Consider the following 21,269-nt stretch of genomic DNA (forward strand, 5'->3'; position numbering starts at 1 on the left):
AGGTCATCTACAGGCAGGTCCTACAGGCAGGTCCTCGACAGACAGGTCCTGCTCAGAAGTCCTACAGACAGGTCCTCTACAGATAGGTCCTCTACAGAAAGTTTCTCTACAGATAGGTCCCCTGAACAAAGGTCCCCTACAGACAGGTCTCCTACAGACAGGTCCTCTACAGAAAGGTCCCCAACAGACAGGTCAACTACAGGCAGGTCCCCTACAGACAGGTCCCCTATAGACAGGTCTCCTACAGACAGATCCTCTACAGAAAGGTCCCCTACAGACAGGTCCTCGACAGACAGGTCCTACTGACAGGTCCTCGACAGACAGGTCCAACTCAGAGGGCCTAGACAGGTCCTCTACAGATAGGTACTCTACAGAAAGGTTCTCTACAGATAGGTCTCCTGAACAAAGGTCCCCTACAGGCAGGTCTCCTACAGACAGGTCCCCTACAGATAGGTAGGTCCTCTACAGACAGGTCCTCTACAGGCAGGTCCCCTACAGACAGGTCCCCTATAGACAGGTCTCCTACAGACAGGTCCCCTACTGACAGGTCCCCTACAGACAGGTCCTCGACAGACAGGTCCTACTGACAGGTCCTCGACAGGCAGGTCCAACTCAGAGGTCCTAGACAGGTCCTCTACAGAAAGGTTCTCTACAGATAGGTCTCCTGAACAAAGGTCCCCTACAGGCAGGTCCCCTACAGACAGGTCCCCTACAGATAGGTCCCCTACAGATAGGTAGGTCCTCTACAGACAGGTCCTCTTCAGACAGGTCCTCTTCAGAAAGGTCCTCTACAGATAGGTCCTCTACAGATAGGTCCTCTACAGACAGGTCCCCTGGACAAAGGTCCCCTACAGATAGGTCTCTTACAGAAAGGTCCCCTACAGATAGGTCATCTACAGGCAGGTCCTACAGGCAGGTCCTCGACAGACAGGTCCTGCTCAGAAGTCCTACAGACAGGTCCTCAACAGATAGGTCCTCTACAGAAAGGTTCTCTACAAATAGGTCCCCTGAACAAAGGTCCCCTACAGACAGGTCTCCTACAGACAGGTCCTCTACAGAAAGGTCCCCTACAGACAGGTCAACTACAGGCAGGTCCCCTACAGACAGGTCTCCTATAGACAGGTCTCCTACAGACAGATCCTCTACAGAAAGGTCCCCTACAGACAGGTCCTCGACAGACAGGTCCTCTACAGATAGGTCCCCTGGACAAAGGTCCCCTCCAGATAGGTCTCCTACAGAAAGGTCCCCTACAGATAGGTCATCTACAGGCAGGTCCTACAGGCAGGTCCTCGACAGACAGGTCCTACTGACAGGTCCTCGACAGACAGGTCCTACTCAGAAGTCCTACAGACAGGTCCTCTACAGATAGGTCCTCTACAGAAAGGTTCTCTACAAATAGGTCCCCTGAACAAAGGTCCCCTACAGACAGGTCTCCTACAGACAGGTCCTTTACAGACAGGTACCCTACAGACAGGTCCTCTACAGACAAGTCCCCTACAGACAGGTCCCCTATAGACAGGTCCTCGACAGACAGGTCCTCTACAGACAGGTCCTCTACAGACAAGTCCCCTACAGACAGGTCCCCTACAGACAGGTCCTACTGACAGGTCCTCGACAGACAGGTCCAACTCAGAGGTCCTAGACAGGTCCTCTACAGATAGGTACTCTACAGAAAGGTTCTCTACAGATAGGTCTCCTGAACAAAGGTCCCCTACAGGCAGGTCCCCTACAGACAGGTCCCCTACAGATAGGTAGGTCCTCTACAGACAGGTCCTCTTCAGACAGGTCCTCTACAGATAGGTCCAACTCAGAGGTCCTAGACAGGTCCTCTACAGAAAGGTTCTCTACAGATAGGTCTCCTGAACAAAGGTCCCCTACAGACAGGTCTCCTACAGACAGATTCTATACAGAAAGGTCCCTTACAGACAGGTCAACTACAGGCAGGTCCCCTACAGACAGGTCCCCTATAGACAGGTCTCCTACAGACAGATCCTTTACAGAAAGGTCCCCTACAGACAGGTCCTCGACAGACAGGTCCTACTGACAGGTCCTCGACAGACAGGTCCAACTCAGAGGGCCTAGACAGGTCCTCTACAGATAGGTACTCTACAGAAAGGTTCTCTACAGATAGGTCTCCTGAACAAAGGTCCCCTACAGGCAGGTCCCCTACAGACAGGTCCCCTACAGATAGGTCCCCTACAGATAGGTAGGTCCTCTACAGACAGGTCCTCTTCAGAAAGGTCCTCTACAGATAGGTCCTCTACAGACAGGTCCTCTACAGACAGGTCCCCTACAGACAGGTCCTCTACAGATAGGTCCCCTGGACAAAGGTCCCCTACAGATAGGTCTCCTACAGAAAGGTCCCCTACAGATAGGTCATCTACAGGCAGGTCCTACAGGCAGGTCCTCGACAGACAGGTCCTACTGACAGGTCCTCGACAGACAGGTCCTACTCAGAAGTCCTACAGACAGGTCCTCTACAGATAGGTCCTCTACAGAAAGGTTCTCTACAGATAGGTCCCCTGAACAAAGGTCCCCTACAGACAGGTCTCCTACAGACAGGTCCTCTACAGAAAGGTCCCCTACAGATAGGTCATCTACACGCAGGTCCCCTACAGACAGGTCCCCTATAGACAGGTCCTCTACAGACAGGTCTCCTACAGACAGGTCCCCTATAGACAGGTCCTCGACAGACAGGTCCTCTACAGACAGGTCCTTTACAGACAGGTCCTCTACAGACAGGTCCTCTACAGACAAGTCCCCTACAGACAGGTCCCCTACAGACAGGTCCTACTGACAGGTCCTCGACAGACAGGTCCAACTCAGAGGTCCTAGACAGGTCCTCTACAGATAGGTCCCCTGAACAAAGGTCCTCTACAGACAGGTCCCCTACAGACAGGTCCTCTACAGACAGGTCCTCTACAGAAAGGTTCTCTACAGATAGGTCCCCTGAACAAAGGTCCCCTACAGACAGGTCTCCTACAGACAGATTCTATACAGAAAGGTCCCTTACAGACAGGTCAACTACAGGCAGGTCCCCTACAGACAGGTCCCCTATAGACAGGTCCTACTGACAGGTCCTCGACAGACAGGTCCAACTCAGAGGTCCTAGACAGGTCCTCTACAGATAGGTCCCCTGAACAAAGGTCCTCTACAGACAGGTCCCCTACAGACAGGCCCCCTACAGACAGGTCCTCTACAGACAGGTCCTCTACAGACAGGTCCCCTACAGATTGGTAGGTCCTCTACAGCTGGGTCCCCTACAGACAGGTCCCCTACAGACAGGTCCCCTATAGACAGGTCCTACTGACAAGTCCTCGACAGACAGGTCCAAGTCAGAGGTCCTAGACAGGTCCTCTACAGAAAGGTTCTCTACAGATAGGTCCCCTGAACAAAGGTCCTCTACAGACAGGTCCCCTACAGACAGGCCCCCTACAGACAGGTCCTCTACAGACAGGTCCTCTACAGACAGGTCCCCTACAGATTGGTAGGTCCTCTACAGCTGGGTCCCCTACAGACAGGTCCCCTAACGAAGGTCCTCTCCAGACAGGTCCCTACAGACAGGTCCTCGACAGAAAGGTCCCCTACAGACAGGTCCTCTACAGACAGGTCCCCTACAGACAGGCCCCCTACAGAAAGGTCCTCTACAGAAAGGTTCTCTACAGACAGGTCCTCTACAGATGGTCCTCTACAGACAGGTCATCTACAGACAGGTCCCCAACAGACAGGTCCTCTACAGACAGGTCCCCTACAGACAGGTCCTCTACAGACAGATCCCACAGAAAGGTCCCCTACAGACAGGTCCTCTACAGACAGGTCCCACAGAAAGGTCCCTACAGACAGGTCTCCTACAGACAGGTCCTCTACAGACAGGTCCCACAGAAAGGTCTCCTACAGACAGGTCTCCTACAGACAGGTCCCACAGAAAGGTCTCCTACAGACAGGTCCTCTTCAGAAAGGTCCCCTACAGACAGGCCTCCTACAGACAGGTCCTCTTCAGAAAGGTCCCCTACAGACAGGTCCTCTTCAGACAGGTCCCACAGAAAGGTCTCCTACAGACAGGTCCTCTACAGACAGGTCCTCTTCAGACAGGTCCTCTCTACAGACAGGTTCTCTACAGACAGGTCCTCCTCAGACAGGTCCCCTACAGACAGGTCTCCTACAGACAGGTCCTCTTCAGAAGGTCGTCTACAGACAGGTCCTCTACAGACAGGTCCTTTGCAGACAGGTCCCCTACAGACAGGTCTCCTACAGACAGGTCCTCTACAGACAGGTCCTCTTCAGACAGGTCCTCTACAGACAGGTCTCCTACAGACAGGTCCTCTACAGAAAATCCTCTACAGACAGGTCCTCCACAGACAGTCCCCTACAGACAGGTCCTCTACAGACAGGTCCTCTCCAGATAGGTCCCCTACGGACAGGTCTCCTACAGACAGGTCCTCTACAGATAGGTCCTCTACAGACAGGTCCCCTACAGATAAGTCCCCTACAGATAGGTAGGTCCTTTACAAACAGGTCCTCTACAGACAGGTCCTCTACAGAGAGGTCTCCTACAGATAGGTCCCATACAGACAGGTCCCCGAAACAAAAGTCTCCTACAGACAGGTCCCCTACAGACAGGTCCATACACACGTCCCAAAGACAGTTCACATGTACAGGTCCCTTATAGACAGTTCCTCCACAAACCGTTCCGTCAGACATGTTAGTTCTATTACAGATTTCTCCTTCAGACATGCAACGTCCCCTAGAGACAGGTCGTACAGACAGGTCCCCTACAGACAGATCCCTCACTGACAGGTCCCATACTACGGACAGGCACTTTACAGACAGGCCCCTTACAGACAGGTCCTACAGATAGCTCCCCCACAGACAGGTCCTACAGACAGGCTGGCTCCCTATAAACAGACCTCCCACAGGCGGGTCCTTGACAAGTCCCCTAAAGTCAGGCACTGCGGACAGGTCCCATAGACATTTTCCCAACAGACGCAGAGACAGGTCGTGCCGATGGTTTCTGTTCAAAGATAACGAGAATACCACCATTAATTTAGAAGATTATAACCAATGTCACCTGTCTGTGGGAGGCCTGTCTGTAGGGGACCTGTCTGTAGAGGACCTGTCTGTAGGGGACCTGTCTGTAGGGGACCTTCTCAAGGCCTGACTAAGCGCGTTGGGTTACGCTGCTGGTCGGGCATCTGCTTGGCAGATGTGGTGTAGCGTGTATGGTTTGTCCGAGCGCAGTGACGCCTCCTTGAGCTACTGAAACTGAAACTGAAACTTGTTAGATAAATCTTTGTGTTTCGGTCTTGCGTCTTATGTGTCAGTGAAAAAGTCTTTAGGAGAGACAGTGGTTTCTGATATTGGTCGGTTCCAGTGACGATAGTCTTATATCACTGATTGCATTCTCGAAATTCGTTCTTCTAGAAGGTTGTCCTAAAAAGCAGATTGATCTGTTCTTTAACTTTTAACAGTTTGATGACATGTTTTCTTCGTGATGGTAAAAAAAAAATAATAATAATAATAATAATAATAATGTCTTCTGTTGGTTTTTATTATTGTTGTCTTTATTTTGTTTTTGTTTTCACAGTGGGTTTTTTTTTTCAACTTTTTTAAAATGTGTGTGTGTGTGTGTGTGTGTGTGTGTGTGTGTGTGTGTGTGCGAATATAATATGTTACCTCCTCTGCTGTTCTGATGATCAGGGTCGAACGTATGCGTACCCGTTACACTGTTTTCTCCTTGTCGCCCCTATCCCACCCCCCAACCCACCTCACCAGGTTCATCGCGGTGACCCAGCCCATCAAGTACGCCAAGCACAAGAACTCCAAGCGGGTGTACATCATGATTGCTATCACCTGGGTCATCTCCGTGGCCATAGCCATGCCCATCTCCATTGGCGTCAACTACTCGCCGGACCGCATCAAGGGCGACTGCGCCTTCTACAACGCCGACTTCATCATCTACTCCTCCATGGGCTCCTTCTACATCCCGTCGCTCATCATGATCTTCCTCTACTGGAAGATCTATCGGGTCATCCGCCAGCGGGCTCACAAGGCGCAGGCGGCCAAGAAGGCCGTGAACTCTCGCGCCCTGCAGAGTGTCATAGAGAACACAGGCGCCACCGCCGCCGTGGGAGGCGCTGTGGGAGGTGGTGGTGGAGGAGGTGGTGGTGCAGGAGGAGGAGGTGGTGGGGGTGGAGGGAACGGGGCGGTGGTGAACATGACCGCCGTGTCGGCGTCGGTGGTTGGGGCGGGGGCGGGGGCAGCGGCCCAGGCCCAGGCCCACCACCCCCCTCCCTCCCCTCCTCTCCCTCCTCCTCCCCCTGCCCTGGAGCCCACGGTGACGACGGGCCTGGCCAGCACCATGGACAACGGCCGCGTCACGTCCTACAACACCACCACCACCACCACCCACCACACCCACCATCACCGCCACCGCCGCCACCACTACGCCCCGTCCGGCTCCGACTCGCACAACGACGAAGACGAAGACGACGACGAGGAGGAGGAGGACGGCGACAGCAACGAGCACACGCCGCCAACGCCGGACCACGCCACGCAGCTGCTGGCGTGCCACCCGCCGCCGCCGCCACTGCACGAGGAGGACGGGGACCTCGGGGCGGAGCTGATCGCCAACCCGGGAGCGGCCGCCGCCGAGCAGCGGGAAGGCAGCGGCGGCAAGGCCACCACCACGGGCTCCGCCGGCTCCGGGGACTCGCACGAGGGCGGGTCTCACGAGGCGGAGACCCCTTTCACCTCGCCCGGGGGCAGCGGCCGGAAGGGAAAAGCCGGGGGAAAGAACAAGAACAATTGCTCGGCGTCGGCTTCGGCGGCAGGGGCAGGGGCGTCGTCCCGCCAGAAGAAGGGCGTGACAAAGTTCAACTTCCACATGAGGACCAGCCGCAAGCGCAAGGAGAAGTCGTCGTCGCGGAGGGAGAAAAAGGCCACCAAGACGTTGGCCATTGTGTTAGGTGAGTGTGTGAGTGAGTGTGTGAGGGAGTCCTCCTGTGGCTGAATTCCTTGTGCCTCAACTCCCCCCCCCTCCCCCCCTCCCTCCCCCCGCCCCTCTTCCCTTAAGCGGATGAAGCTGAGGTTAAATTACCCGTAAGCCTTATACGGTCCTAAGGGGCAGTTAGTTCATCATATCCACTGCGTCTAGGGCTCGGCATCAGGTAAAGTCAAGGTTAAATGTTTCATAGCATTTTACGGCCACAAGGGGCAGTGAATTCATCAGGCCGACCGTGTCTTAGGCTCGGCATCCTAAGGCGGGGCCTAATCCTCTCCTTCCGCATAGCCTACCCAAAGTTATTTTCTTCTTATTCTCGTTCGTAGAATGAACACCCCAGTCTCCGCAATAAAGGCAGTTGTACGCTGCAGGTCCTCTTACAGTCGTAGAGCTTCCGGGTAGGGGGCAGGACTGCAGCAGATGTTCTGTTGTCTGGCTGCCAGTCCCACAGGGGCACCGTGCTGAGTGACCAATGCGGAATTTAGTGTATAAATGGTGGTTTCGGCGGTTGTGGCCTGTCCTTAATTCGAACACCGACACTTGCTCCCGCCTTGACAGCAGGTAGTGGGGGTCTGTCCTATTTGGTGTGGAAGCTGTTGCATCCACTTCAAAGATTCAAAGAAATTTCATCCTTTTGCCCCTTTTGGGGTCCAACGATGTCTCGCAAAAACGCACACCTACGCACGCACACACACACACACACATGCGCTAATGATAATGATTTGCAACAAAACAAATCAAACTTAAACATACTGAAAGTATTTTTTACATGTAACAAAAGTTACACACTCTCTCCAAGTTTTATGAATTTACTTAGATTAAGTTGTGTTTTCATCCCAGCACTGAGTAAATTGCATAAACCGAACATTGACATATGTGATTTATATTTATGTGGTATCAATTTATTTCGAATTGCAGTATTTTGGGGACAATCTAAAACAAAATGAAATTCTTCCCAACAGTATCCATATTACATTCCTTGCAAATTCTGTTTTCTTTGTTTTCACTTTCTCTTCTTCCTATTTCGATCTGCAGTTTATGGTTACTGCAACGAAGCTTTATCAAAGAAGGAATATAAGTATCTGGAAGTAGTGAGATATATTTTTCTTGACAAAAGTTGGGTTTGATGCTCCTATAGAACAGATGTTTTGTACTGTCTTCGAGCGATTTTCTCCATGACTGAATGTACATATATTTTAGACTTTGCGTGATATTTATATGCTTTACATAATATTTTATCAGTTGCATCGTGAATTAATCCTGACCAAAAACGCACCATTGTACACTTTACAAGAACTGAAATGGGAAATATACCTGTTTCTCCGAGTAGCATATTTGACATTGTGTTTCGGTGTAGATGAAAAAGTGTTTTCGGAAACTTCATTTGCAGCTTTTCTAACACATTAAGATTCTCATCTCCCCATATTTCACATCCATATAACAGAACTGGTATAACCATCTTCTGATACATGTCTAAAACAACGTGCTTGGCCTTGATGATAGTCTTTACTTCTGAGCAGCTGGTGAACCTATCTACCTGCTCCAGTCTCATTGCCTAGCACAATGCAGTGAGATGGAATCCATTGTATGAAGGCAGCGTGGCTCCTGCAGAGGGAGGAAAGAGTCAAGAACAGGTCGTTTAGGTCAGTGTTGTTGTTGTACTGTATGGCCTGGAGGACGGACAGGGGCATCAGTCAAGAAAAATACGTTCTCTGCCTCCTGGGAACATGTTGGCTCCTGCCCCACCATTTCGTACAGCTTCATCGTCAGAGCCGTCAGTATAAACATGAGTCCAGGACTCTTTTCGGTAGTGGTTTTGGGGGTGCTGAAGGGTACGGGACATTTTCTCAGGGCCACTCTGAGAGTCTCTGGGGCCAACACCAGGGATGCTTGACTGAACGTGACTATTTCCTCTACCCATGTAGGGACAACCCGACACCGAGGGATCTCTTTGGGGTCGTGGTCATCGATGACCTGATCGAAGTTGGATTTGGCTGTGGTGGCCCATGCTGTCACACCATACTTTTTTTTCTTTCTTTCTTTCTTTTTTAATGGCATTCTAGGCAAGCACGTATCCACTACACGAATGCGATCGTCGGCTTATGCCCATGCAAAACAATTCTGTGGCACTCATATTCAGAGTAGCATATGGGCCATGATGAAATTATTTACGCCCCACCCCCTTCAGGGAAGACTGCTAGTGAGAGAGGAAGAGAGCATTGTTCAGCTCATTGGTGAACCGCTTTGGCGGGGCCACAAGGGGTGCTGTAAGTTTGGCTGCACAGAGGACTAGAGGAGGCGAGTAGGTGTTCTGTAAAAATAAATAAATAAATAAATTTTAAAAAAATTTAAAAAGCGATTGCAGCCGATGAAACAGAATCGCACCCAAAGCGATGCCATCTTCTTGAAGTTATGTTCATCAGCGAAGAGTCTTGACGGAACCCCGTGAAAGTGGACCCACACAGTCTCACAGCATACACACACAACGGATCACACTGCTTTTTTGTTTTTTTGTTGTTGTTTTTTGTTGTTGTTTTTTGTTGTTGTTTGTTTGTTTTTGTTTGTTTGTTTGTTTTTTTGCTGCTGGTACGATTATTAAAGGTATGGTTTGTTTCAAGTGTATCTCAAGTGTATCTGTCCGTCTCCACTTGCTTGTCAAGTTCATTCAAACACAACAGGGTAGGCTGGGCAATGTATGCTCAGTGGGTCTTCATGAAATGGAACGCTGTGTCTTCGCATTAGTTGGGTAATTTCTATTCGTGTGAGGCGATGATTCGTTTGGTTTGTTTGGGGTGTTTTTTTCTCTCCAGAAAATCGAGCTACGCTAAAGAAATATGTTTACAGACTCGGCAGTTCAAGCTACGCTAAATAAATATGTTTACAAACTCGGCAGACAAAGATACGTAGATTTCTCAAGTATAATTATCATAACTTCTTGGTCACTCATGTGGTATTGATCCTCAGTTGTGTCTCCTTTGATCATATCCTTTCACTCCTAACTCAAGTTAATCTGACAACATAATCAATATATGTCCTGATCAATCGGAATCATTTAAAAAAATGGCGCGCACAACACCGAACAAGTTCCGTTCAATGATCTTTCAGTTCACGCTGTTACGATCCAATCTGTCCTCATCTATGGTCAGTGGTGGTAGTGTTTGGTGTAGGTGTTGGGTATCATGTTCCACGTCCACGCAGTTCAACTGGCTACGCGTTATAATAATCATAATTATAATCATGATTGTTGTGTCGTTATCAGAAGTAGTAGGAGCAGCAGCAGCAGCAGCAGCAGAATAATGCTTGCAGAGACAAGTCAAAGCACTTTTATTCCGGCCATTCACACACATATATCACAGACAATTTAAATATAATTATGCTGTCAATGCGCTGTCCAGCATTTCTGATGTGGCATTTAACTACTCAGAGTGGACAATGTACAGCTCGCTGACTAGATATATGGGTGAGAAGTTATGTAGGTTGTTATGCAGATTGGAGGCAGATAGATAGACAGATAGATAGATAAGTTGGTCGCTAGGTAGGTAAGAAGTTTGGAAGGCAAATGGATGGATGGATTGACAGATTAAAAAGATAGAAACGGTAACTGAACTATGGATGTATAGATATAAAGACAGGTAGGTAGGCAGGTAGATAGGTATATAAGCAGATATGTATGTACACAGATAGATTGGTCGGTTTACTGGCGTAAGCTGACTGATCGGTTTTCTTGTTTCAGTCACAAAGGACCGTACTGACGGGGTTTTGCCCACACATAAGTTAACGCAACGTGCATATGTCAATGCGCTCATTTCTGTCCTGTCACGAAAAAAGAAAGTTTTGAAATGTCGATATTCGTGGGTTTTCTGCATGCTGTCAGATATATATATATATATATAGAGAGAGAGAGAGAGAGAGAGAGAGAGAGAGAGAGAGAGAGAGAGAGAGAGAGACGTACTTTGGTCAGCAAAAACATCGCCTGTAACAAAAGAATGCATAAACATTTACAGACTGACATCCGGTGGTTGTTGTTGTTTTTTGTGATGCTGCTGTTTTAAGTTGGCTGTTATTTTTCCCACTGGACGTGTTCAGTTGACGTCATTAGACAGACGCACTGCAGACGATCTGGTGTCTTTGGCAGCAAGCAGCGTCCACGACACGATGGAGGAAGCCTTCAGTTCCTGTTATGGAACATTTTCTGTTCTTGTTGATCGACATGCGGCTGTAAATAAACTTGTCAGCCCCAACGTCACCGCCGGAACACGTCGATGTCTCGCTGTGTTTGTCTCTCCAACTTCAGATTTTTTTTTTCCCCTTCTTTGTGTCTTTCTTTCTTTTTTGGTTTTAGGTTACGCTCCCACGCGCTCTCATAAACAGAATTAAAAAAATATTCAAAAGAAATAAATTTCAAAAACCCGTCGCTGCTCACGACAGACTACGTACATTGTTTTCACCTGTCGTCTGCGATCACACAGACTCTTAGCACATTCAGTCTACCACTCTAAAACGCTCCCACGCGCTCTCATAAACAGAATAAAAAATATTCAAAAGAAATGAATTTCAAAAACCCGTCGCTGCTCACGACAGACTGCGTACATTGTTTTCACCTGTCGTCTGCGATCACACAGACTCTTAGCACATTCAGTCTACCACTCTAAAACGCTCACACGCGCTCTCATAAACAGAATAAAAAATATTCAAAAGAAATAAATTTCAAAAACCCGTCGCTGCTCTCGACAGACTACGTACATTGTTTTCACCTGTCGTCTGCGATAACACAGACTCTTAGCACATTCAGTCTACCACTCTAAAACGCTCCCACGCGCTCTCATAAACAGAATAAAAAATATTCAAAAGAAATAAATTTCAAAAACCCGTCGCTGCTCACGACAGACTACGTACATTGTTTTCACCTGTCGTCTGCGATCACACAGACTCTTAGCACATTCAGTCTACCACTCTAAAACGCTCCCACGCGCTCTCATAAACAGAATAAAAAATATTCAAAAGAAATAAATTTCAAAAACCCGTCGCTGTTCACGACAGACTGCGTACATTGTTTTCACCTGTCGTCTGCGATCACACAGACTCTTAGCACATTCAGTCTACCACTCTAAAACGCTCACACGCGCTCTCATAAACAGAATAAAAAATATTCAAAAGAAATAAATTTCAAAAACCCGTCGCTGCTCTCGACAGACTACGTACATTGTTTTCACCTGTCGTCTGCGATAACACAGACTCTTAGCACATTTAGTCTACCACTCTAAAACGCTCACACGCGCTCTCATAAACAGAATAAAAAATATTCAAAAGAAATAAATTTCAAAAACCCGTCGCTGCTCACGACAGACTGCGTACATTGTTTTCACCTGTCATCTGCTATCACACAGACTCTTAGCACATTCAGTCTACCACTCCAAACCAGGGCATTAATAAGCTTATATGAATCGAGAAAACAAGATATCCAACAGAAAGGGATCTTGGGACATTGCGACATACCAACAGATGCTTTTAACCGTCATGCCATAAACATGGTCTCCATTGATGATGAAGCGCTTTCATTCCCCGATATTCTCTCTTAACACACAAATATACTATTCAGTGTCCGTGACTTTAAACAGATTGTATAACAATACATCTGTGTAATCCCGCCATTTAAAATGAGTTCTTTTCACGTGCTGTGATTACACACATTTCAGGGATTTTAGAATATGAGTACACCCCGATTATATTATCATTTTAAACTCAGATCTAAGTGGTAAATTTTTCATTTCAAACTAAGACGTAGTTGGTAAATATATATTTTGTAAACAATTTTGAAATCCGCAATGTAAGTAATCTTGATGTCAATGTGATCATTCAATGAGATTGAATGCTTTGCCTCATGCGTCCACTTTGCAAGTTCTCATGTTTAAGTTCGTATGGCCTTTTCTGACGTGTATGTATCGCCATTTTACCAGTATCTTACATTTGAAAAATATGTGTTCAGGGTAAAAGTATAACGATGTTGAAGACAGACCAATAACAACGATGCGGCCCCGTCAGCTCAGTTTGTTTTGTCATTTGTTGCTGAAAAAGTTTTTTTTCTAAAGTGATTTGGTTGCAGACAATGGCCATTGACTATATAACTGCATATTGACAAGCACTGTGTTTATCTGTCTGTTTCTTTTATTGTTCTCTTTGATATGAATAGAAGTCTTTTAAGGACAGTTTCCGATGTTCGTTTTTTTGTTTTGTTTTTCTTTTCTTTCTTTTTTTTTAATTTTGGTTTTGAGATGTGTATGTGTGAGTGTTTTTGTTGTTTTTAGTGTGTGTGTCTTTGTGTGTGTGGTTTATTTTTCTTATCTATACTCTTATATGTATGCAAAAAGTGAATTAAAACGTTCATTTTCACACACACACACACACACACACACACACACACACACACACACACACACACACACACACACACACACACACACACACACACACACAGATAATGATGAGGATGCTGTTGGTAATTGTTGTTGGCCGTCTGGTGGTGACGATGATTGCAGGCGCCTTCCTGCTGTGCTGGGTGCCTTTCTTCACCATCAACATGATCACCGCCATCTGCATCCGCTACGAGATCAAAGACAGCCCGGCCTGCAACCTGGACAAGATGTTCTTCTCCTTCTCCGTCTGGCTGGGCTACATCAACTCCTTCCTCAACCCCGTCATCTACACCATCTTCAACCCAGAGTTCCGCAAAGCCTTCAAGAAGATCCTCACCGACCCCTGCACCAACAACCGCAGATGAGAGAGTTTCCTTCCTTCCCACCATTCTAACCCAGCCAGAGAGACGCACGTGTGTGTGTATGAGGGGGCGTGGGGGTGTGTGTAGGGAGGATGGGAGGAGGTGTGGTGTGCCTCATAACAACCCCAGGGGTCCCATCCAGACCCCCAAACACCACCATCCTCACCCCTATCCCCCAACCAGCCACAGACATCCACACTCTTCCAGGACCGCACTCCGCGCGGGCTGTGTATGCAGATAGACAAACGTCACAGCTACCTGCCGTGGAGATTTTTGTTTTCCTGAAAGCCGGGGAGCAGACAAGAGGAGTAAGAATAACTGCGTGCGGGCAGAAGAATTAAGGCTAACTACTGCGTTCAGACAGGAGAATAAATGAGAACTGTGTACAGAGAGATTAGCTGCGTGCAGACAGGATAAAAAGTTAACTGCGCGCAGACAGGTCATCTGCGTGCAGACAGATCTCCTGTGTGCAGACAGAATAAAGATAACTGCACGCAGACAGGATAATAAGGCAACAGCCTGCTACGTTGTTTCCTGACGCGATTTCCTTGAGTGTTAAAGATGTGTGGGATTTGGGAGAAAAGGGGGTTGTGATCGAGATGGTGTATATACTGTGTGCGTCCCACGACTCGCGTGAGATCAGTGGAAGGAGGGAAGGTGGTGAAAACGAGCAGTGTAGTGATGTGTTCTTCACCCCAGGAAAAAAAAAATGATGGATTGGTAATGACAAAAGTCAGCGCCACACTCCTTGCTTCAGGCGTTTCTCCAAGCGTCACTCTTGTGTGTGACAAGACAAAGGGCCCGTGGAGTGGACCATCCATCCACTGAGACATTGTCTCCTAGAGAATGGAAAAAATCAAGAACCTTGAGAAGGAAAGAGCAGTGCTACTGTGGAGGGGGTGGGGGGATAACTACCCTGTCGGCCTCAGCCCCAGACCCAGGTTACAGTTGAGAGGCAGCCATCAACAACAATAACAAAACAACAAGAGATTTTCAAGGGAGTTATGCGGAAGTCACGCCCATACCTGGTCCTACGAACAGTCCAACTCACTGCTGTTTTGCCCATGACGGAAAAAAAAAAAAAAACAGGGAAGAGAGAATTCCTGACGTGTAAACACACCAGCTTTTGTGGTGTCCACAGAAACAGAATGGAAGAGAATCTCATTGGTGTAAACATACCAGCTGCTGTGGCGTCTACAGACAGACAAAGTGAGTGAATCCGTCACGAGTAAACAACCCAGCTACCGTGTGGTGTCCAGACAGAGAGAATGGGAGAGAATCCCTTACGAGTAAACACACCAGCTGGTGTGTTGTCCACAGAGAGAGAGAGAGAATCCTTTACGAGTAAACACACCAGCTGGTGTGTTGTCCACAGAGAGAGAGAGAATCCTTTACGAGTAAACACATCAGCTGGTGTGTTGTCCACAGAGAGAGAGAGAATCCTTTACGAGTAAACACACCAGCTGGTGTGTTGTCCACAGAGAGAGAGAGAATCCTTTACGAGTAAACACATCAGCTGGTGTGTTGTCCACAAAGAGAGAGAATCCTTTACGAGTAAACACACCAGCTGGCGTGTTGTCCACAGAGAGAGAATCCTTTACGAGTAAACACACCAGCTTGTGTGTTGTCCACAGAGAGAGAGAGAATCCCTTACGAGTAAACACACCAGCTGGTGTGTTGTCCACAGAGAGAGAGAGAATCCTTTACGAGTAAACACACCAGCTGGTGTGTTGTCCACAGAGAGAGAGAGAATCCTTTACGAGTAAACACACCAGCTGGCGTGTTGTCCACAGAGAGAGAGAGAATCCTTTACGAGTAAACACACCAGCTGGTGTGTTGTCCACAAAGAGAGAGAGAGAATCTCTAACGAGTAAACACACCAGCTTTCCGTTTGGTGTCCAGTGCCAGGCCTGTGTGGTTGTGAAGGCTGTGCGACGTGGTGGTGGTGGTGGAGGTGGTGGTGGTGGCGGGTAATGTCCCCCTTAACACACAGGATGTCACAGCCGCCTGCACCATTCACCGGGCCCTGTGAAAACCACCGTGAGAACGTTAGCCTGGTCAAAAGGGCTGGCCTGGCTGATGGCGTGCTGTTCCCCCCAGTCTCACGTGCCCGTGTCACCACCACGGGTAAAGCTGGATGGCTGGTTGGCTGGTTTGCACATCAAAGGAGTTCACGGATGGTTGCCCCGCTGATCACGCAGCGCCCTCCGTGAAAAACCACAGGGACAGCAGCTTGTCGGAAACTAAGCTCCACAACCACCTCCACCCTCTGCCCTACCCACCCACCTATCCTCCCCCACCTCCTCTTTCTGCATCTCCTTGTCAAAGAGCTCCGCCTCTCAATCCCCCACCCCCACCCCCGTCCCGCCCCCCCACCCCCGGAATTCCCCACCCCCCATCAACCATCCCCGTGAAATTAGTCTTGACTTCAAAGTGACAGCATTGAGGCTTTTTTTTTCTTTCTCTCCAAGACACAATCAGACTCGGAGTTGTTGGCTGTCTGATCAACATTCTCTCATTTCAAGTCAGAGGAATGATGTTTTCTGTTGTTACGACTGCAAAACACTGTCATTACGTAGGTTTTTGTAAGCTACTGTAAGAAAGTGAATATTGATATAAAAAAAATTAAAAATTAAAAAATTAAAAAAAACCCGTGGGTGCTGATTAAGATCAATGTTGTCAATATTTGATCAACAATAAATAGAATAATGATCACTGTTCACCAATAATTATTTTCGCAAGACGTGTGTGGATGAATAAATCGTTTGAAATTTTCGCACGTGGCCGAGCCACTGTTCTGGGAAAAGAAACCAGCCCCCCAGACTGACAGTGAGGCAGCGCTGACATGACTGTTCCCTTCCACAGGAACTGTACCCATCAACGTGTTCTGCTTCCCTTTCGTCTCACAGCCTAGTCAACACTCAGCACGGGCAACCACAGGCTCACATTATCATCCTAACACACAGGTCACCCACCTACCGCGTATTGAAAACTTAAGACTTAAAACTGAAACATCTCATCCGGAGGACAACGCTTCGGTCAACTTCAAAGATCCTAATTGAAGATCGGCACCATTCTCTGTCCTTAAGGTGTGGGGTTTTTTTCTGGTCAGCGTTCAGCATGGTATTACTGCGCATGAAGCAGGATTGTATAGATAACAAAACTTGATCTGTCGATCTGTATGGTTTGCGAATGTCTTCAGAACGTGTAAAAGGTTGAGAAAATAATTGTAATACAAATATCCCTTTGCATGCTGATGAAATCATTATTTTGTGTTCTTCATTACCAATTAATTTATGAAACAGAAGCAGATCCAGGCCTGGCATTAAGTTTTTTTTAAAGGGCAATAATTCGACACCAGCGTTTTGTGCTTTGATGTGACAGCAGTTCTCATTAGAAGCACAGAATAACTGCCAGCCAGTCACAAAAACTTCCAATATCAGGCATAGTCCTTAGCTACGATGTGCTGCTTTCAATCTTGGGGGGGGGGGGGGAAGCTTGGCAAGAGGAAAAAATAATTACTTCTCTTGCGCAGGTCTGAAAGTCTAGTTTACTTGTGAATATCAAAGTTACCCTGTCCTGACGTAGAACCCCAGTCCTAACCCTAAAAGCAGTTATTGCTCCACACCGACGAAGAAAGCAAGAGGTAGAAAAAATACATTAATGATTTTACAGGAACACGTCGTATTAACTTTACTGACCTTGGTGAATGAAGGTGTACTTTTTGTTCTTTATGTTTTAACAATTTAGTGCTCTGTTTTTTGTTCTCCTTTAAGCTTTAATCTTTCTTTTCGCAAAACAACAACTGCACTAGAAATTGCGCACGTCACACTTCCTATGTTTAAACGTGTTCACAGATTTTTTTATATACTTGTCTATGTATGATAGCATGATTTGTGATAAGTATCAGTGGTTTAGTATATTATTCCATCGTTACCCACTCCTGGTTTTTAGAGGCATTGATTATCCCCGAAGAACTGTCTCCCTCAGGGGTATGAGAAGACGGGTCTTTCATGATCTGATGATGCCAAAGTGAATACCCTGGCTTCTACATTGCGTGTGAACATGTCCGTTTTCAAAATAACCATGTACGTACAGACAGATGAAATACGTATTTTAAATTCCCCCTTTTTTCTCTTTTTTTTAACACACAAAAAATGAATAAAATGAAGTAAATAAATAAAATACTGCACAGGAAAGGCGTCAAGACATATAGTGTTTAAGATACTGCAAAAGCAGCCTTCTCTGTCAGTGTCCAGGACTACTGCACGTCAGTTTCAGCAGACCAACTTCCATACGTTCCCTTCGTGTGTGTGTTTTTTTGTTGTTGTTTTTGTTTTGCTTTTTTGTTTGTTTGTTTTGTTTTGTTTTTGTTTTTTGTTTTGTTTTGTTTTTGTTTGTTTGTTGTTGTTGTTGTTGTTTTTTTGGGGGGTTGTTGTTTTCAATGTGTTCTGTACAATTCCTTTACAGTTCTAACACCCTATCACTTAACTGTTTTCCATAGACAAAAATGATTATTAATTGGGTGATGTTTTTTTGTTTGTTTGTTTCTTTGTTTTGTTTTGTTTTGTGTTTTTTTTTTGTTTGTGTTTTTTCAATGACTCGTTCCTGAGCCTCACTGAGTTCCTCAAAGCTGGCGATCGTCGATGGAGAAGTCTGTGTGGTGGAGAAGAGGACCTCAAAGTCTGCTCCAAGTAGGACAGTGAGCCACAGCTGCCAGGAGAGGCAGGTTCGGATCTGACTGTGAGAGTCTCCAGGGAGCACAGTGAGGGAGGAGGGGGAGGGAGAAATCTAAAAACCGTAGTGTTGGTGGACATTCTGGAAAATACCCCATGGTTGAAATGTATAGGGGTGGAAATTGTGGACACGTCAGGCATCTTTCTTACAATGCACCGCTTGACATACAGCGAATTATACGACTAAAATGTGCAGGCCACGTATTAATATCAGAACTCACTCAGCCACATTTTTTTTAATATTAACCCCTCGATACACTGTGGACTGACCTGACAAAGCTTTCTGTCGTTGTTCACAATGGCAACGTGTGACGTGAGAACAAGCAGGGTAGGTAGGTGTCATCTCCGCAACTTGCACCTACCTACCTACCTGCCTTCACCTCCAGACTATGTAGACGCTCCTGTGCTCCGAGTCCAAAACACAGCTGTTTCAAAGTGGCAGATTCTCCGGGACAGGGTGCACCGTCCTTGTGTATTCTAAACACATACCCGGGATGGTTGGGGAAAATGAATTTTCTGAATGAATGGAACGTTGTATTTTGGACTTTTCAGGGTCTGACAATCAGAACTGAACAAAGCACAGCTGTGAAGTACGTTTCTTGTTTCAATGAGCATCACTGTTGAGAGCGCTTTAGCTCACGTGTTGTTCCTGTTGTTTGTGGACGACTGAAATCACTGCACTGGACAGTTGGACAGCAGTGTTTCTGGGCTCTACCCGGAAAACTTGCTAGCTGGAACTTCAGACTGGGTCTGGTGGAGTGTGTGACATTGTTGGAGGAGATAACTGTGATGGGTGACTGGGCCGCAAGGAGCGTTGTCAATGCACTGGACTGGGAGAGAGGGAAGTGTTCAAAAACGTTCCCGTTAGATGCGAGTCCTCTGGAGACTAAGTATACGAGCTGAAAGATGACAAGTTGTACACATGGAAACAAGGCTGCAGCTTAGGGTTATTTACAGAGGCACGTGGATACTCAGAGCCTTTGAACTACGGAAATAACAATGTTAAACGTTTAGTTTTCCTTACTTGATGATAACGATTTGTTGTTTAATTACCATTGCTTAGAGTGACTGGCTCCCGTGTATTTCAACGCTAGGTATACATCACATTCAGGTAGCGGGGCACAAACTCTTTCGAAGCCTAGTATTTGGAGGTGGCCAATGCTCGTCATCAGCAGGACCACGAACTTTATTGAGATCAGTGAGCAGAACGACAACCCTCACTGCAACACAGAAACATGGTCATTATATAGTGTCTTGTGTGCAACCAGAACGACAACCTAGCATTAGTATCTTTTGTGGACAATGTACACAGACAGGACCAATATAAAAGTTTAGTGGGGGTGTTGTTTGTTTGTTTGTTGTTGTTGGTTTGTTGTTGTTGTTTTCTGTCAGACTCTTAACAATTTGTTATCAGGACAATATTCAACTTGACACGGGACGCGTGTGTGCGTGCTCGCCGTGCGTGAGCTTATACGTGTGTGTGTGTGTGTGTGTGTGTGTGTGTGTGTGTGTGTGTGTGTGTGCCCACTCTAACCACCAAACAGAAATACAATGGAGATGTCAACAAAAACGTATATATTTGAACTCAGGGGATATTAGCTGCACCATAGTAAATTAGCAAAAGTTACGCGTAACTTTATCGTACATTACTGTTTTGGCAAGTATATTCTTCATTTCCTGTTGAGCGATATATCCGAGATTCCTTCGTTTTTTGTTGTTGTTGTTGTTTTTGTTGTTGTTGTTTTTTCTCCTCTGATTTAGTTTTGTTGAAACTTTTGTTTCCGTAAGGTTCGCTTTTTTAATGGGGAGAGGAAGGGTGCTGGTGCAGGGGGAGCGGGGGGGGGGGGGGGGGGGGGGGCGTTGGGGGGCGGTACAGTCCATTTCTTGCTGCTGTTGTTGAAATCTGAAGGACTTCAGCAGGAGTGTTCGCAATGAGTAATTCCCCTTCTCTAGACCACTCCAAGAACACTTCTCCAAGTTCGTCATAGAGGAGGTTGTCTACATACATATATAAATTACTGAACTGGGCTCGGGAGAGATTGCCCAAAGCAGCTGTTTTCATTTAGTCCACGGGGGGGAGATCGTGTACGTTGGCCAGTTATCGCCGTTAATTCAGTCTTGCCGGAGAGATCGCCCTAAGTAATTGTCTGGGATCTAGTCCCAGGGTGACCGAGAATTGCATCAGCCTAGAAAGACTAGATCAGATTTATCCCACGCGGGGTTGACTCGAGTAGGTTCTGTGCAAGAAGCACTCCACGAAGGATTGCCCCCCCCCCCCCTCCCATCCCCCCCTAGTTACCAAGTGCCACAAATTCATTCTGCCCAGTAGTTACCAAGTGCCACAAATTCATTCTGCCTGGGAATTGCCTTAATAGTTATGGTGTCCATTTTCACGCCAAGAGATCAACCCTGTCCATTGTAAGTCCCGAGTGCAGTAAGTAAATTCACACTGAGAGATGACAGCCCTGTAACTTGAGGGAAGATCACTCAAAAGTAGCCCCGGTCCCAGATTCGTGGGAAAGAAAGCGTTTGGCCTAAGGTAACGAACGCACTCCAGACTGATAGAGAGCTATCAAACTCAGAGGACGATCTGGACGTGCCGTATATATATATATATATATATATATATATATGGGGGGGGGGGAGGTCATAGTGGTATGTGGGAGAGGCAAGGATGCTGTTGCCAGGGCTGCTGGCCTAGGGTCTCCGGTAGCTCTGGTGGGGAAGGAGGGAGGGAGGGAAGGAGTGGGTGACTGGG

General features: G+C 47.2%; 1 protein-coding gene across 1 annotated transcript in view; it reads left to right on the forward strand.

Moving 5' to 3' along the window:
• Positions 1-15,003, forward strand: part of LOC143291409 (D(2) dopamine receptor-like) — a 55,946-nt gene extending 40,943 nt beyond the window's left edge. The window contains exons 3-5 of the mRNA XM_076601249.1: positions 5,773-6,136; positions 6,329-6,965; positions 13,537-15,003. Of these exons, the coding sequence (XP_076457364.1) occupies positions 5,773-6,136; positions 6,329-6,965; positions 13,537-13,778 (1,243 nt within the window). The 3' untranslated portion in view covers positions 13,779-15,003. The remainder of the gene's footprint in view (positions 1-5,772; positions 6,137-6,328; positions 6,966-13,536) is intronic.
• The last annotated feature ends 6,266 nt before the right edge of the window (positions 15,004-21,269 follow it).

Source organism: Babylonia areolata, chromosome 17, assembly GCF_041734735.1.
Source record: "Babylonia areolata isolate BAREFJ2019XMU chromosome 17, ASM4173473v1, whole genome shotgun sequence".
NCBI classification, from domain to species: domain Eukaryota; kingdom Metazoa; phylum Mollusca; class Gastropoda; order Neogastropoda; family Buccinidae; genus Babylonia; species Babylonia areolata.